Source organism: Camelina sativa, chromosome 5 (assembly GCF_030686135.1).
Source record: "Camelina sativa cultivar CO46 ecotype springtype chromosome 5, ASM3068613v1".
Taxonomy (NCBI): Eukaryota; Viridiplantae; Streptophyta; class Magnoliopsida; order Brassicales; family Brassicaceae; genus Camelina; species Camelina sativa.
This window is the reverse complement of record NC_141884.1, coordinates 4310785-4326346: the sequence shown is the minus strand read 5'-3', so window position 1 is coordinate 4326346 and position 15562 is coordinate 4310785. Positions and strand designations below refer to the sequence as shown.

At 35.1% G+C, this 15562-nt stretch overlaps 2 protein-coding genes across 2 annotated transcripts; one reads left to right on the top strand and one right to left on the bottom strand.

Moving 5' to 3' along the window:
* Window positions 1-6419: 6419 nt before the first annotated feature.
* LOC104785445 (uncharacterized) lies at window positions 6420-9570 on the bottom strand. Its single transcript, XM_010510664.3, has 6 exons — window positions 9286-9570; window positions 8790-8847; window positions 8599-8679; window positions 8174-8339; window positions 6900-7173; window positions 6420-6794 (listed from the first exon to the last, which is right to left on the bottom strand). Exons 1-6 carry the CDS (start codon window positions 9337-9339, stop codon window positions 6600-6602), a joined length of 828 nt encoding a protein of 275 aa, XP_010508966.1. The 5' UTR covers window positions 9340-9570; the 3' UTR covers window positions 6420-6599.
* A 157-nt stretch (window positions 9571-9727) lies between these two features.
* Window positions 9728-15396, top strand: LOC104785444 (E3 ubiquitin-protein ligase HOS1). Its single transcript, XM_010510663.3, has 10 exons — window positions 9728-10016; window positions 10618-11008; window positions 11341-11475; window positions 11566-11741; window positions 12033-12434; window positions 12528-12686; window positions 12849-13340; window positions 13746-13883; window positions 14124-14770; window positions 14961-15396. Exons 1-10 carry the CDS (start codon window positions 9927-9929, stop codon window positions 15139-15141), a joined length of 2811 nt encoding a protein of 936 aa, XP_010508965.2. The 5' UTR covers window positions 9728-9926; the 3' UTR covers window positions 15142-15396.
* The last annotated feature ends 166 nt before the right edge of the window (window positions 15397-15562 follow it).

Genomic DNA, 15562 nt, shown 5'->3' with positions numbered 1-15562 from the left:
TTATATTTTGTAGTGTTAAAAAAATCATAACTGGACAAAAATCAAACATACATAACAGTTGTACTCACACCTGATGGGCTGAAACAAAATAATTGCTTGGTAAAAACATGCAAATTTGCTAAGACTAATCTTTATCCAACTCAATAATATAAGGGTTTGAATGGTGATAGCAATCAGGGTGGACAAATCCGTCAGCGGACTAGATTGCTTTTTATTTACCATTCACAAATTTAGTCCGCAGTGGTGCGGTCTAAAAGATACAGAAAAAAAAATCGCTGTGGACCAACTGTGAACTATTTTTGTGTGTAAATAAAACTGGTCCGCAGCGGTCTGCAGTCCGTCCTATTTTTGGGGCGGACTAAACCGCTGATGGATTTGGCCACTCTGACCGCAGTCACCGTTCAAACCCAAAGAAATCAAGGAACTATTGCTTTTGTGACTATTTGTACCGATTCCCTTAGCTTTTATATAAGTCCGCATGAAGCTGTCAAATATCGTTGGAAACTATGAGAGGCTTCCAAAATCATTGGAACTTCCATAAGATAGATGATACTTCTCGAAGTTGTACGTCGCTTTTTGATGCTGCATGCCTGCATGTCGTCATTTGAAGTTATTGATCAGAGTTTTCCTTGAAATTAAATGATGGACCAAAGTCACCAAATTATTCCAATATGTTAGATATATAATCATACATCGACTTTGAACAGTACTACTGGTGATCTGAGATAGTTCCAACAGAAAGAGTATCAATTTTTTATGCAAAAGAATCTTCTAACTTAGACACTTTTTTTATATATCAAAAATAATTAGAGACGAATATCCAAAAAAAAAAAAGAAAAAAAAAAGAAAGAACAAAGCCAATTGTAATAAACGTAAACGCAATGAATGGTGCATGAGATTTGGTCAAAAGCCATTATTCCAAGTACCAACACCTATCTTACCGACTTCAGTTTCCGTTATCATCCATCTGCTCTAATTTTTACGCTTTTCCCTCTTTCGTATGTTTCTCGTTAATTGGAGAAGTATGAAACAAATAAAATAAGTAAATAAACACAAAGTAATGTACAAAATTATAGTACTAGTACTAATTAGTAGAAGGAGGGCACGTGGTTTGATGCGATTAGGGTCTTAGATGTCTCATTGTCTCTGTGGGAATCATTGGTCCTCTGTGCATGTGCCCTTTTTTTTTTTTTCTTTCTTTTAAGCCAAAAGGCCCCACGAACTCCAATCTTTAGTCAAATAATAGGCACTTGTTTGTTTTCTTCTGTGATTTTATTCTTGTTATTTAAACTAATTATCACATTCGTAACCAACGACATATCGTAGTCAGGGACTCATGGATTGTTTAATATAGACATTCATTTGTAGACTCAAGTAAGCATATAGCCACGCAGCAGCAGCACATGCGTGTATTTTACATATGTAATATTTAAAGAAAGATGCGATTTTGATAGGTAGGTATATAAAAACGATAATGGAGTCCTAAGTGACAAATACATTTTATGTTGGAGGACTGTGATTCGTGAATGCATGCTATTTGTTAGAATTGGTAGGTTAAGTACCGTGTGAAAAAGAGAGATCAAAAAAGCCTTTTGCGTTTTTTTTTTTTTGTTTACGTGGACAAATAAGTTTTAAAATGGTCGAAAATGGAACTTTTATTTCGTAGCATTTTAGGTAAATGATAAGAAGTGATGTATTTGTTGATAAAAATAAAAGAAAAAGATAAGAAGTGATGTTTATGTCTAAACTACCTTTTCTTGCATGCATGATAGTTATCCACGTGTGTTTTTATATCTATAATAGTATGAATAGATTGAAATGGAGTCCGATGAAACGATGGCGTCGATACGAAAGACGCTCAAAGTGGACCTTTATTTTTTTACGACTCATACCAAACATTGATAATATATGTGTTATGCATTACATACATTACAATATATATATATATATAGCGTCATACATGAACATGACGTTTATAGATAGTGAACGCATGACGCCTGGAATACTTTATGGATCATGTTAAAATTTTTAAATATAGACCACAAAATGTATATATTTTTTTAAAAAAGTGGAATTTAAATTTAATACCATTTCAATCTTGTTTTGAAGTCGAAAAAACCTATAACGCGTATGTTTGATGTGTTAATTTATGAAAAATATATATTAGATGAATAAAAGTTTCTACTTTATAATATCCAAAAAACTTAGGATTTGTTTTGAATGCTTCGGCCATACATGATAACTTTTGTTATAATTTACATTGATATCCAAGGTTTTAGTAATGGATATTCGCGTAAGTTTAGAAAACCTCTAAAGGGATATTTTTAGAAAAGGAATTAAAGTTAGGAGATATATATCTATCAATTCTTGACAAGAATAAATGGCTAAAAACTTTTTGTGGGTACAATCCAATATTTCAATTTGACCTTTATGGAATTAAGTCACGAGACAAAGAAAAAAACTTGCAAAACTAGGACACGTATTTAGTTGGGGCACATGTAAGGAACTAGCTAGGACATGGACATTTAGATATACAGGTTCCAAAATTCAAGATTCAATGGAGTAAGAGAGTATACTACAAGAAAACTTACATTTAGCAAAGCAGAGTTTGTGACAGAAATATACGATAAGATACGATTTTGAGAGTTAGTTAAAATGGCACGAATTTTTTTTGTTAAAAAAAGGTGTTAGTGTTAGTTAGGCTGTTAGCCAGGATTAGTCAAAAATCAAAACAAAACAACAGTTTGTATGAATAAGGATATAGTACATGATAGTAGTAACTTAAAAAAAAAAGATTATTAAAAGTCTATATATAGTAGAAAGATTATGTGTAACGTCTAAATCGTTTCATATAATTATGCTTCAAATGATAACAGGTCAATTTTGTGTTACATAATCTCTTATAAACAAGAGCCAAATAAATATATTGTTTATTTATTAAAAAATGGTCTCACACAAAAAAAAAACAATTTTTTTAAAAAATGGGTCCTAATTAAACACTTGTCAATTATTCATATACTCTTCCAAGTTTCTGTTACATCACTCCCAGATTTTAGCGTATGATCAGATAATGCTTCTAACCAACGGTTTCCCCGCACAAGTAGTCGCATATATTATACTATATACTTATCAATCTACGGATATACCATAATATTAAGAGAAATACCCTAATATTAAAGACATATATATTTCAAGAAACTAAAGAGATAATAAAGGAACCGTCGAAACTCACAAGCCACAAGCCAATGAAAATAAAATTTGTGGACACGAGATCCCCAAAACAAATAAAAAATGTTTACAAGTCAAATACATATCACTACACAAGTAAAACTAATAATACTCCATAAATTAATATTGTACAAAAAAACAGTTGATTTTGAATTATTCAATTTTGAGTTAAATGATTAATCTAAGAATTAATAGATTGCGGAATACATATATTATAGTAGTATATTAGAATCTTAAGCAAACATGGCGCCATGTTACCCGAATAAAGAAATAAATCTTAAATGATGACGTTTTTGTGTTTGTATCTGCCTCATTAGCAAAAAAAAGTTAGACTTTGCGAGCGTAATATTCAATACTTAAACGTTAAAACGTTTTCCTTTAACAATTACTAAACTCTGATAATTACTGTTATACATATAATCGATTCAAATGGTAACTAAACTAAAGAACATAAGTATGAAATAAATAAGAATAAAAAATTATATAAGTGCTGAATGCACTCTGGTTATGTTTTTTTTCTTAAAGTTTAAAGAGTTAAACAAAGATATGTGTTATGGGATGGGTATCACTGGCCAAAATGAGAACACGTTATATATTTTGCAGCGTTGTTATAGACTTGTAGATAAACAGATAAGATTTTTCACTCGACCAACAAAAATGTAGAACAGAGTAGGATAAGGTGGAGTATATATGTTATGTCTTACTATATAAACATGCTACACTTGGAAAGTTGTTATTGGTGCAACTTCATTAATCATTAGATATATTTGCATCCAATGTAAAGCCGTCACGAGTCACGAGCGTCCAAAAACTTTAGTGCAATCACGTTCAAAGAGACTTGTAATATCTGTTATTTCCCAAAAACAAGTAATTTATCGTTTCAAAATTATCTCAAAATTATTTTTTTTGGTAAAAGGTCAAAAGAAGATGAATGAATGGTTGAATATTTTGAATATCGATTTATAAAATCTGTAAAAAAAATTTAGAAGTTCTAAAGGATTTGCTGCATTAAGTGCTTTTTGACGTCGGTATGTTATATAAGCAAACTAAACTTGTGCGAGGACAAACAAGTTTGTGGAAAACTTTATTTTACAGTTTTGTTTGATGTGTACATGAACGATCATGCAGGCAAAACCAAAAAAAAAAAAAGTGTCTCACCTTTCTTTTGATTATTAATTTTCCTACGGTCACCTTATCTCTTGTCGACAAATTTGGATTTTTTATGAACATCTTTACGGATAAAAAAAGAAACAACGTGTCTTAAAACTTAAAACAATTATCTTCCACAAAAAGAAAAATGGAAGAGAACAAATTTGACGAAACTACATCGAGTACAAAAATAAATATTGTAGAATCCATTTTTTAAAATAAGAAAATCCCATTTATTTTTCTTACGTTTGTTACATAAATTCATAAGATAAACAAAAACTAGAGAAATGCTTAGTATTTACTGCCTATTTACCCTTTAACAAAAAAAAATTACTGCCTATTTACGAAAGATTAAATATGAGTTTGGCCGACATTTATTTCTTTTTGGTTATAACCACACAAATCACGAGTTTCTCTCCATTACTCTCGTATTAAAAGTATATATGTGGTGATTAGACGCAGATAGAGGAAGAAAAAGTTATACAGGAATCACTATCATATGAAGACTCGGAATATATAATTAGTAAAACTAAATCATTTGTTTGTAAGACTGAGATAGAGACAGTGATTGTTATTGGGGAGGATCGGGTCGTTCATAGAATTGATATTGTTCTTTTTCTACATATTTTATATATTCCTTTTTAAGAAAATATTATTTTGGTTCTGGGAGGGGTGAGCTGGAGAACTTAAATGAATTATTGAAGTAATTTTTAGTTTGGGATGCCAAAACCAGCAAGTAACTCTCAAGATAAAACAAAACTTGTAAAGTGTAAACAGGATTAATAAGTTTTAATTAGGTATTGATTTAATATAATTAAGCACGATGGACGGTTGATTAAGACGAAGAAGTAGAGTCATAATCCATCACTAATACGGGTTCATTTCTTGAAGAGTCACTGTTGCCGTGCCTTGCTAAAAAAACGTGATTACAAATCATCTACGTTAGTGTTAGTGGTAGGTAATAATTATGCAAACCTTTCTGAATATACTGAGATATTTGCATCTTTCACATATCTTTACAATTTGTTTTTGTTTTTTTGTCAGGATATATTAAAAATTATTTATGAAATAAGTAATATGGATATACGAATATACCATATTTTACAATTGTATGTGACCTTTAATCCACTAAGGTAGAAAGATACACGTTTAGATCTTTCGTTAAAACAAAGGACTTGTATTGTAACCACAGTTTCGAATCTTTTGGGTTATATTAACGATTAAATTTCAATACTACCGAAAAATGCGAACGTCAATATTGTCTCGTAACAGTGAGTGACTATAGTATTCATTGTTACAACTTACAACTTACAACCCATTTTTGATTCTTTTTAATCTATTATCGCTTGAAGTAATTTTTCGTAACACATGTGCATTTTTTGATTCTTTCTAAACCAGCTAGAATCAAGAATCAAGCATGTTTAGTTCGGGATGCCAAAACCAGCAAGAATCAAGAATCCTCGTTAGAGAATATTGTATGTGTGCTTCTTGAATCAAGAATCGTTCTACGGGAATAGCTATTTCTGAGTGTGACAGTTTAAAAAACAATTTGATTTATATATTGTAATGGGCCAATGAAGCAGGCCCGTAATTACTATTTGGCCCATGATTCCTACGCACGTTTTATTAACAACTCTGAGGTTTTTTATAAGAAAAGTAAAAAACATGGAGAAACTGGTATCAGATTTTACTTTTACCATAAAATCTTGCAGTAATTACGGGGTTGAGTGATATAAAGACACTTCTTCACAGGTTTTATCTTTTCTTTTTAGACATGACTTCACAGTTCACAGGTTATATCGAATGTGACCTTTTGGCTTTACTCTCTCATACTAAACAATTCACATGCTCTCTGTACCATTATATTAAACAAAACCTTAACGACAAATGCATTCGTCTTCTCTTCAATCTTCAGTCTCTTCACTTTACAGTGTACAAAAGAGCAAATTGCAATAACTCTTGCGAATTTTCTTCCTTTTTTGATATTTTTACTCCACAAGCAAAGAAGTGATAACAAAAAAACAAAAACAAAAACACAATCGTTACAAGCAAAGCAACCATCAAACTAAGCCATTAAAAAACGAATCCATGATTCAGTGTATTTGTTCCTTCTTTTTTACTTTGGGGGTTTCATTATCTGGTGATGACATTCTTTGTTCTACTACAGCACATCAAAATCTTAAGGTTTTTACATATTTGTTTTTCGTTGGTTGTCGCGGAGATTAAGGAAAGAACCAGACCTTGATGAAGATTGAAAGAACCATTTGCAGACCAAATGCTGCACCCATTACAACCGTGATATCGTTGTTCGTCTCTAGGTAAGACTGTAGATTCAGGGCAACAAAGGACGATGATGCGCCACCAGCTAAGAGTATAATCACCCATCTCAGAAACTCTACTGGAATAAGCAATGGAAGCTGCAAAAGAGGTGTATCAAGTATATGCATTTACCTTTAATGTTACTGATACTCAATTGATTAATTTTAACAGCAAAAGAGGTGGAAGTTACTGAATATACTTACAGAGATTGGAATGAAAATGAAGAGAGAGTATCCCCAGAGGCACCAGAATCTTAGAAGATCAGCTTTGGACCCCATATACCGAAGTGAGAAATAAAATCCCAAGGGCACAATTATTGCATAGCCATAGATTACAGATGCTGCCAAATTCATATAGTTCACATCAAAGATCCAAGGAGCATCGCTTTGGGTTCGTTTCTTCACAAGATATGTGGCACAATTTCCGAGAGAAGCAAGCACAAACACAAGCGTAGTGCAGATCCAGACAAGTCCATACCTAACAGAGAGACGAGATGCAAACACCAGTCATTAACCTAGAAACATTTGTGAAGCTTTTAGCCAATCTTTAGAGGATAGCATGTTTTGCTAATTGAATATGTGCACGTGTTTTGATGCTTTCCATTCATTTGTCCAAGAGAAAATGAGGATTTTTCGCTAATCATATGCACGTGTCTAATCTATCGCTTGAAGTAACACATGAGTAAATGCATCCTATTAATTTACTGATTCCTGCGAATCAACACAAAGGGGGCAAAAATTTAGTCTTTGCTCAACAAGGCCTGTCTTCAACTGCCTCAAAGCCTGATCAGACAAATCCTATTGTCAGATCTTAGGTTTCCTAATCAAGACAATGACATTACATCAACCAAACCGCAATCTGATGGAGACTATATTCCAGACTATAGAAATAGCTAGAAGTCTATAATTCATGTGAGGAAATGTATAGTTACCAGATAGTATATCAGCTCCGGAGGAATATTCAAGCAGCAAAACTATAGTTAAGAAAGAAAAACTAAACAAGCAAAATGAAAAAGAGTGAAGCAGGAAGATCTCTCACGAAGATCCAGTTCTTTCCTTCATTACATTCCTGGTTTTAAAATCTGACACTACAGTTTTAATCATCAAATATCAATAGAACTATTGGCAATCTCTACTCCAGTAGAACTACTTATCTAACACTTGCACCGGCAACAGTAAAGCATTCCCCAAACCTATGAGATATCAAACAAATTCATTTGATTCATCGCAGCTGGAATGTGATTTCGGAAAGGTGCAGTATATAACACTTAAAATGGTAATAATTAACAGCCTGAGATCTCAACAGGAGTTGCGAAATACAAACCTAAGACACCACCTAAAATGGTAACATGGTAACAAAGGAGCAGAAGATAACACTTAAAATGGTAACAAAGGAGCAGTGGACTGATTAAAGAAATCTCGCAACTCCAATGCAATCACCAAGAAGAGTCAGGGGAAAAAGGCATTAAAAGACTTACAAATCAGGGTTTGCATCAATCTTGTTGAAAAAATCTCCGCTAGTGGGAAACAACGAGCTCATCAATCTGTTCAAAACAACGTCTGTGTCTACATCGAAGTACTGAGTATATGAGTAGACGTTAAAGAAGCCCTTCCAGTTGTTTGATGGCTGTTGTTCAGGTACTTCTACAGGTGTAGATAAAATGAAGTAAATTATCATATAGGACAGAAAAGTTTAAAGGATCTTGACATGAACAAGCACTATTTTTAATCATCATACTGTTATATAACGTATATCCTCAACACAAATGAACAGTTCAAAGTTAGAATCACCATATGTTGTCTACATAACATGTTCTTATGACTTACTAGATATACGGTGACTACTGAGTACTGACAAATATATGTCCTAAGAAAAAAGCCAAAAAGGAGTATTTTTTGTTACCTGTTGGGCTCTCAAGAGTTTGATAACCCTTTGAATTGTTCCCACGATTTGGTGGAAATATCTGCATGTTTGCAGAAGGACCTACAATATTGCACAACACAAGCAACACTCAAAAGTCTTTTAACTACCGGAAAAAAAAAAATCATTTGCACAAGATAGATCAAGCAGCAAGTGAGCAAAAACAAACATACCTTCATTAACGCTTGCTATAGGTACATTTGTGCTTCTCTTGTCGTCGCCGATCACAGCCTTAACAAATAAAGGAATTAAGTAAATAACATAGGGAAAGTGAATACATTCAATCCAAACATTTATATCTAAGCATGTTTAATCCAAAATGAAGCTATCATGCAAGCATCTAAACTCAGTTTTGGTATCTCATTAAACTAAGAAACTGTACTCAAGAACCCTTTTACAGATATAGAAAGCCAGTAACGCAACTAAGCAAATCTTGGATTGTTCTATGGACGGAGGAAAAAAAAAAGTTTTTTCTTTTCATAATTCTGCTTCCTAATGAGAATAAAACGATTCTAAAAACTGTAATTTCGTAACACTTGAGCCAGAACACAAACACACAGCCAAAAAAAAAAAAAAAGGATGAGATGCATCCAAAAAGCCAAAAAAAATGTTAAATTTCACAAGGGATAACTCAATCGAAGCAATGGATGTTTTTTTGACAAGACTTACAGGAACTGAACCAAGCAAATGACTCGTCTGTAGATTAGCGAACGACTCATCCATCGGAATCAAACAAAATATATAAGACTATAAAAGAAAAGCTTCTTCTAATCTCTCATTCAAAAATCGATAAGATCGAAGAAAGTATAAAAGGAAAAAAAAAAGATCGTCCCTTTCTCTTAATTTGTAAGGTTTCTTTCTTTCTGGGTTTTTTTTCTTTTTCTTTTTTCTTGCTTCTTCTCTCCTCCTCCGTCCGTCGTCGTACGTGGAAGCAATCGGGAAAGAAACAAACACGAGAAAGAGAGACCAATCCACGTGCTTTTTTAACAAGTGGGGTACACGCGCCGCTCACTTTTCTACACGTGTTTTTTTGACTGGGCCTATACAAGATCCACAAGAAGACTTTCTAAAAAGGCCCATATTAAAAACTTGACCCGAATTGAAATTATCCGACCCGTCTGAGGAGCGTCGCGAGGATTATTCACTCTTAACAGTTCTTTGTCTTCCTTCCCTCCCGAGAAAGGACCTTAATGGAGCCCTAGACTGACTGGGTTTTATCACTTCGCCAACATCACTATAGCTCTTTTCACCAACCACTCTTTCTCTCTTCTAGCTCCGTTCTTTTTTTATCTGTTTCTTCACCGGAAAAGATGGATACGAGACTAATCAATGGTTCTGCCTCCGCCGCGAGATCGATATCTCTTCTTAAGCAGCCTGATTACAGTAGCAAGCCTGTTCAGGTTCTTCCGCTTGATACTCTTTTTTTTTTCTTTTTTTCCGTATTCACTGGAATCGTTTAGCTCAGGTGTTAAGATATATCTAGGGGCTTTGCTTTTTAGCCTCTCTTCATCTTCCGGTTAAATGGGTTTTGCAGAGCTTGTGTTAATTACGGATTTATTAGTGTTTGTTTACGCTGTTGGTGGGTTTTGTGAATCGTTCTTAGCCCTTGGATATATCTGTCTAGAGGCATTGTTGGTTTCTGAATGTAGTGTCTAACACTATGGAAGCATTTTGAATCACTTTGGTTTTAGAAATGGTGCCTATTTTGTGGTAGCTACCATTTTTTGTGTTTAAATCAACATAGGATCTTAGAGCGTTGGCAGCAGTTTCATTTAATTCTCACAGTTACTTGTTGTGTGTTTAGGGTAATTTTTGGGATCTAATTTCTGTTAGTTAAGGTAGTCATCTTAGTCTTATTTTAGTTGAAAAATTAAGATATGATTACTGGGTTGGCCTGGTGTATACGTAGTGCAGTTGGATGTTTATATAGTTAGTCATGAAAGTTGAAAGGTTTAGAATTGGTGTTTGCTTTAGTATAAGTTAATTTCTTGTTTGTTACAGGAGGCGTTGAAACATTTGGCATATATCAACCTCAGAGAATTGTGTAATGAGGCGAAGATTGAGAGATGTCGTGCAACAAGAGATTTGGCAAGCTGTGGACGGTTTGTGAACTATGTGTTGAACCCATGTGGTCATGCCTCCTTGTGCACAGAGTGTTGTCAGAGGTGTGATGTTTGTCCAATCTGTAGAAGTCCATTACCAAAAACTGGAGATAAGCTTCGGCTTCGTCTCTATCATGAATGTGTTGAAGCTGGTCTAATTTCCCGAACCAATGAAGAGGCGTCGGAGGATTCGGATGAGGATGGACATCAATTGACCGCTGATGTTCTTCGCCTCTATTCTCTGTTTGATGTTGCCATGAACAACAATCTAATATCGGTGGTTTGCCATTGTATCCTTCAGTTGCATTTATGCTCTCTGTCAGATTTTTGCATTTTAGTCTTTAGTTTCCTGTTTGATATTCCAAGAATCTCGTATAGATTTCTATGCATATGTTGTCTCATTGACAGCTGTGACCACGAATCTCATTATGAAAAGACATTTGCAATTAGAAACTGTGTTTATATGGGGAGTATTTTTTACTGATAGGTTCATGTAATTTTAGGTAGTTCTTGTTTCCTGCCCCTAACTGATGAGCAAAATGTTCATAGTGTTTTTGTCATTCTCTAAGAGTTATTTTATATTCGATGTATAATTGACATCTCCTTGACAGAAAATGAATAGATATCACCAATGTCTGTATGGACGAGACAGCTGTATCTAGTGACCCGGTCATTGCTTTCTTGCTGGATGAAGTTGTTGTCAAAGATTGGGTCAAACGTACATTCCGGAGCATCTTAGCTGATCTTCAAGAAATCTGTATCCTTTGAGCTGTTTATATTTCTATGTTTCTTATGCCAGTATATGTGTGCACCTTGGGGTCTGTTTATCTTTAATATTGGTTCTCAGATACTCTTGAAACAAAGGAGATGCAAGCGTGGTTAGATAACCTACTAAAGTGTTCGAAACAGGTGGCTTGCATATGTAGTGTCCTTGAAGTTATGGAATCAGCTTTTAAGGGTTCTGTTTCATCTCAGCTTCAAGATGTGCAGAAGCTTAGGGAGAACATTGGTAAAACAAAGCAGGTCAGCTAAGATATTACTCTTTTGATATCCAAACAACTTTGCAAAAGTATGCTTGAATAACTCTCTTTACTTCCCAAGAATTTTACACTGAAGTTTCCTCTGTGCATTGTGTTTTTGTCATTAGCATATTGGTGAATGGGTATATTTAACCTTATCTTTGTATGACATGCTAAAAGATATCCAGGGATAACCGTATATCTTCTGATCAGAGAGTGTTTTAACTATATCATGGGTGCAAGATCACCTAGCTTGTGGTGTGCTTACCCTATTGTTTATTTTATTTTATTTCAGCATCTGGACATAATGGTTTGGTGCATAAGACACGGATTTCTGGATGATGTGAGGTCTCGATATTCTAATTTCACGTCGTGGAATGCCCTTGTACTTGAAAGAAAATCAAATGCAATTAAGCGTGCATGGCCTGATGCTGTAGACCAGTCTTCAGATTGCAATGTACAGGGCGCTTCCCTCTTTATTGAGGATGCTTTAGAAAATCTTGAGAGAGAGCCAGAGTACGGTCAGGAAATAGGGGCAGACCTAGAAGTTGGATGTTTACAGAAGGATAAGAGATCATTTCTTAGATCCAAAATAGAGGGAACGTCAGGGTCTTATCCATTTGAGAATCTTAGAACTGCTGCTGACATACTCTTTTTACATGGCGGTTCAGATTTGGTTGTTGCGAAGCAAGCAATTGTATCCTTTTGTCATCGCCTATGCTTCACATTACACTACACTAACCCTTCCCATGCTTTTTATTTTTCGCTGGTTTCCTTAACCAGGAGATAGTTTCTTTACTACCTGTTTGATCGGCATTGGACTACCCCTGAAAAATATTGGAAGCACATTATAGATGATTTTGCTGCTACCTTTGGCATAACCAGGCATTCATTGCTGGAGTCTTTTGTATTTTATCTCCTCGATGATCACTCAGAGGAGGCACTTCAGGTACCTTTTGGCATTACCAGGGAAAACATATGGAGATATGTATTCTTGTGCATATTTGAGTACTCTAGCTGAAATATATGTATGATAAACTATACATTGTGACAGACACCATATATTTTTATTGGTTGGTATAGCTTACAAATTTTCCAAATTATATTTCAGGAAACTTGTAGGATTCTTCCTGAAATATGTGGTCCAGAGACCTACCCCAAGGTTGCGCAAGTCCTGTTAGAAAGGGAAAATCCTGAAACAGCTCTTATGGTCTTGCGTTGGTCTGGTCGTGATGGCGTATCAGAAATGGTTTCAATTGGTGAAGCTGTTACTGCTATTCGTGTGAGAGTGGAATGTGGTCTTCTGAGTGAAGCATTCACATACCAAAGAACACTCTGCTTAAAAGTAAAGGAAAATAAATTGAAAAATGGAGCTGTGAAACATGTGTCCGATGATCCAGACAGCTGGAGTTGGACAGAATGGATGGAGATACTAGTCAACGAATTCTGTTGTCTTTCTATTAGGAGAAACTTGGTTGATCGAATCATTGAGTTACCATGGAACCCAAATGAGGAGAAATATCTGCACAGATGCTTATTAGATTCTGCAACTGATGACCCGTCATCAGCTGTGGGTAGTCTTTTGGTTGTCTTTTATCTTCAGGTTAGTAACTTCACTTGAATAACTTGGGCTGAGAATGGTTTGTCTGCACTAGAGTAGCTTTGAAAATAGTCAAATAGATTATTAATAGAACAGCATAAACCTCCACTCCTGAGCTTTAAGCTACATAACTCATTTGGAGTAAATGAAAACTTTATTTAGGGATCTCAATGGTAACTCTACAATTAGCTCATCCTACTAGATATTGGTATATTTTCATGTATTTGCTGTCTAGACTTTAAAATTATTTTATAATTTGAGCTTGATGTTGAGAATAATGAACAAGCATCAAGTAATTTAAGAACCAGACAAACAGTAAGCTCTGCTTATTCTCTGGAAAATTCGTATATTATTGGGTATTTTGGTCTTTCTTTGACTGGAAATGACTGGTTGTTCACATTGCTGCAGCGCTACCGCTACATCCAGGCATACCAAGTCGATCTTAAACTCCAGAAAATTGAGGATTGTTTTTTATCCGACATTCGAATTGGGGAAGAAGTTATGTTCAGAATGCAATCACAGATTCGTTGGAGAAAAGAGTTAGTTGTAAGTATTCCAGCCACCCTTTCCATGTACAAGTGGATCCTTCCACTTTTCCTTCTTAAAGGCTACATCCTCATATTTCCACCTTCTTGCATAGTGCTTAGTAGCCTCTTGAGTCTTGATACTTGCAAAAGTGTCTGGAATTTTTGAATCTTGAATGTTCTATGTGTGTGCAATTTTCCTTGATATTGGCTATTCAACTTGACATTTATACCCTCCTCTGTCTCTGTTGCTTTGAAACAGGATAGATCCATAGATATACTTCCAGTAATTCAGCAGCAGCAAGTTAGATCTGGACAATTTTCTGAGATGGAAGATACCTCTGAAAGTGCTTCTGAAGGAGCAAAAATCTCTAATCTTCCTGATGCACCTGAGATGATTACTTCTTCAGTTCCCGTTTCGAATAATTCTGTATTTCTCCAGCGGGCTAACAATGCCGACACTAGAGAGCCAGTGGCTAGTAATGGTAGTCCATTTCAACCCGGTCATTTGATAGGAAACGCTTCCCTTGATATCTCCCATGGAAGGTTATTCACAAGCGCAAATAGAGGACAAAAGAGTGAAGTTAGAAGCACAACTAAGGCACTGAAATTTGGTGAAGTGTCAACTCCGTTCAAAGATCTGAACAGAGCGCGTGGTAACAGCCAGCTTAAAGGGAAAAGGACTGAAGAAACCTCTCCAGAGACAAATATTGATAGATTCATGGAGAATAACATGAGCTCCCCTTATCTCCGCAGAGTCACAGCTAACAATCCTGTAACAGTGAAACCTAGCAGCAACCATCTCAATAGATCTGCAAAGAAACCAGAATCAACCTTTTTTGGCACAAGGATGCAACCGGACAGAGATAACTTTAATGATTTGGATGATCCAATGGACATGTCATCAAGGTACGTTTCCTCTCTTCTTTATAGCCTAGCCTTTTTTTCCTTATGCTTCAATCATGCCATTAAAGTAGAGTACACTGGTATTGTGTGGTAAAAACTCTTGTTACGGTTTGATTAAATATAAAGTCGTGAGGAGTTTCTGGTTTGGTTCGTTCGTCCACAGCTTCTAATTGTGGTGTATCATGAATTGCAGCTTCAAACACAACACAACTGCCGTGGCCACGGAGAGCAGAAATAACAGTGGCGGATTGAGGTGGCGGTCAGATGAAACAAGTGAGGAGGAAGATGAACTGAACTTGGGCATGGAACCGATGACTAATTTTGGTTCCATGCAGGTTAAGGGAAGAAGGAGACGTAGATTCGCTGCAAGATGAAATGAAAACAAACACTTAAAAGAATATCATTATCAATTGTGTTAAAGCATCATAGAGAGAGCAAGTTGTGTAAAGAGGGAGAGATGGGTACAGTGAGCTTTGTTCTCCTGATTATTTTTTTGTGCCTGGGGAAAGAGAGATAATTTTTGAATTTTGTGTTTCACTGTGTTTCTCCCTTAAGTTTACATTTCTAGACATTTTTTCTCGGATATCATTTTAATGAGCAGAAGAAATTAATGATGAGTATGTTTAAAATTTTACGTTGGTGAAGTTGCATGGTGTATATTTTTTTTTGTCCCTCACGTCTTTATTGTTAAATCGATTTGACTTTTTAAAAAATATTTAGCAAAACGTTTCGTCCAAGTTTCCCGATATAAACAAAAACCTAAACCCCCTGAACCCTCTTTCTCTGTTTCTGCCT

Bases quoted from the DNA above. Each gene is read 5' to 3' on its own strand.
- LOC104785445 (XM_010510664.3), bottom strand. From the start codon at position 9,339: ATGGATGAGTCGTTCGCTAATCTACAGACGAGTCATTTGCTTGGTTCA. The intron at 8,680-8,789 runs GTATGTTTGTTT...GCAATATTGTAG, and splicing joins TATAGCAAGCGTTAATGAAG to GTCCTTCTGCAAACATGCAG. The intron at 7,174-8,173 runs GTAAGTCTTTTA...TCTCTCTGTTAG, and splicing joins ATTGATGCAAACCCTGATTT to GTATGGACTTGTCTGGATCT.
- LOC104785444 (XM_010510663.3), top strand. From the start codon at position 9,927: ATGGATACGAGACTAATCAATGGTTCTGCCTCCGCCGCGAGATCGATA. The intron at 11,476-11,565 runs GTATCCTTTGAG...ATTGGTTCTCAG, and splicing joins AGCTGATCTTCAAGAAATCT to ATACTCTTGAAACAAAGGAG. The intron at 13,884-14,123 runs GTAAGTATTCCA...GCTTTGAAACAG, and splicing joins GTTGGAGAAAAGAGTTAGTT to GATAGATCCATAGATATACT.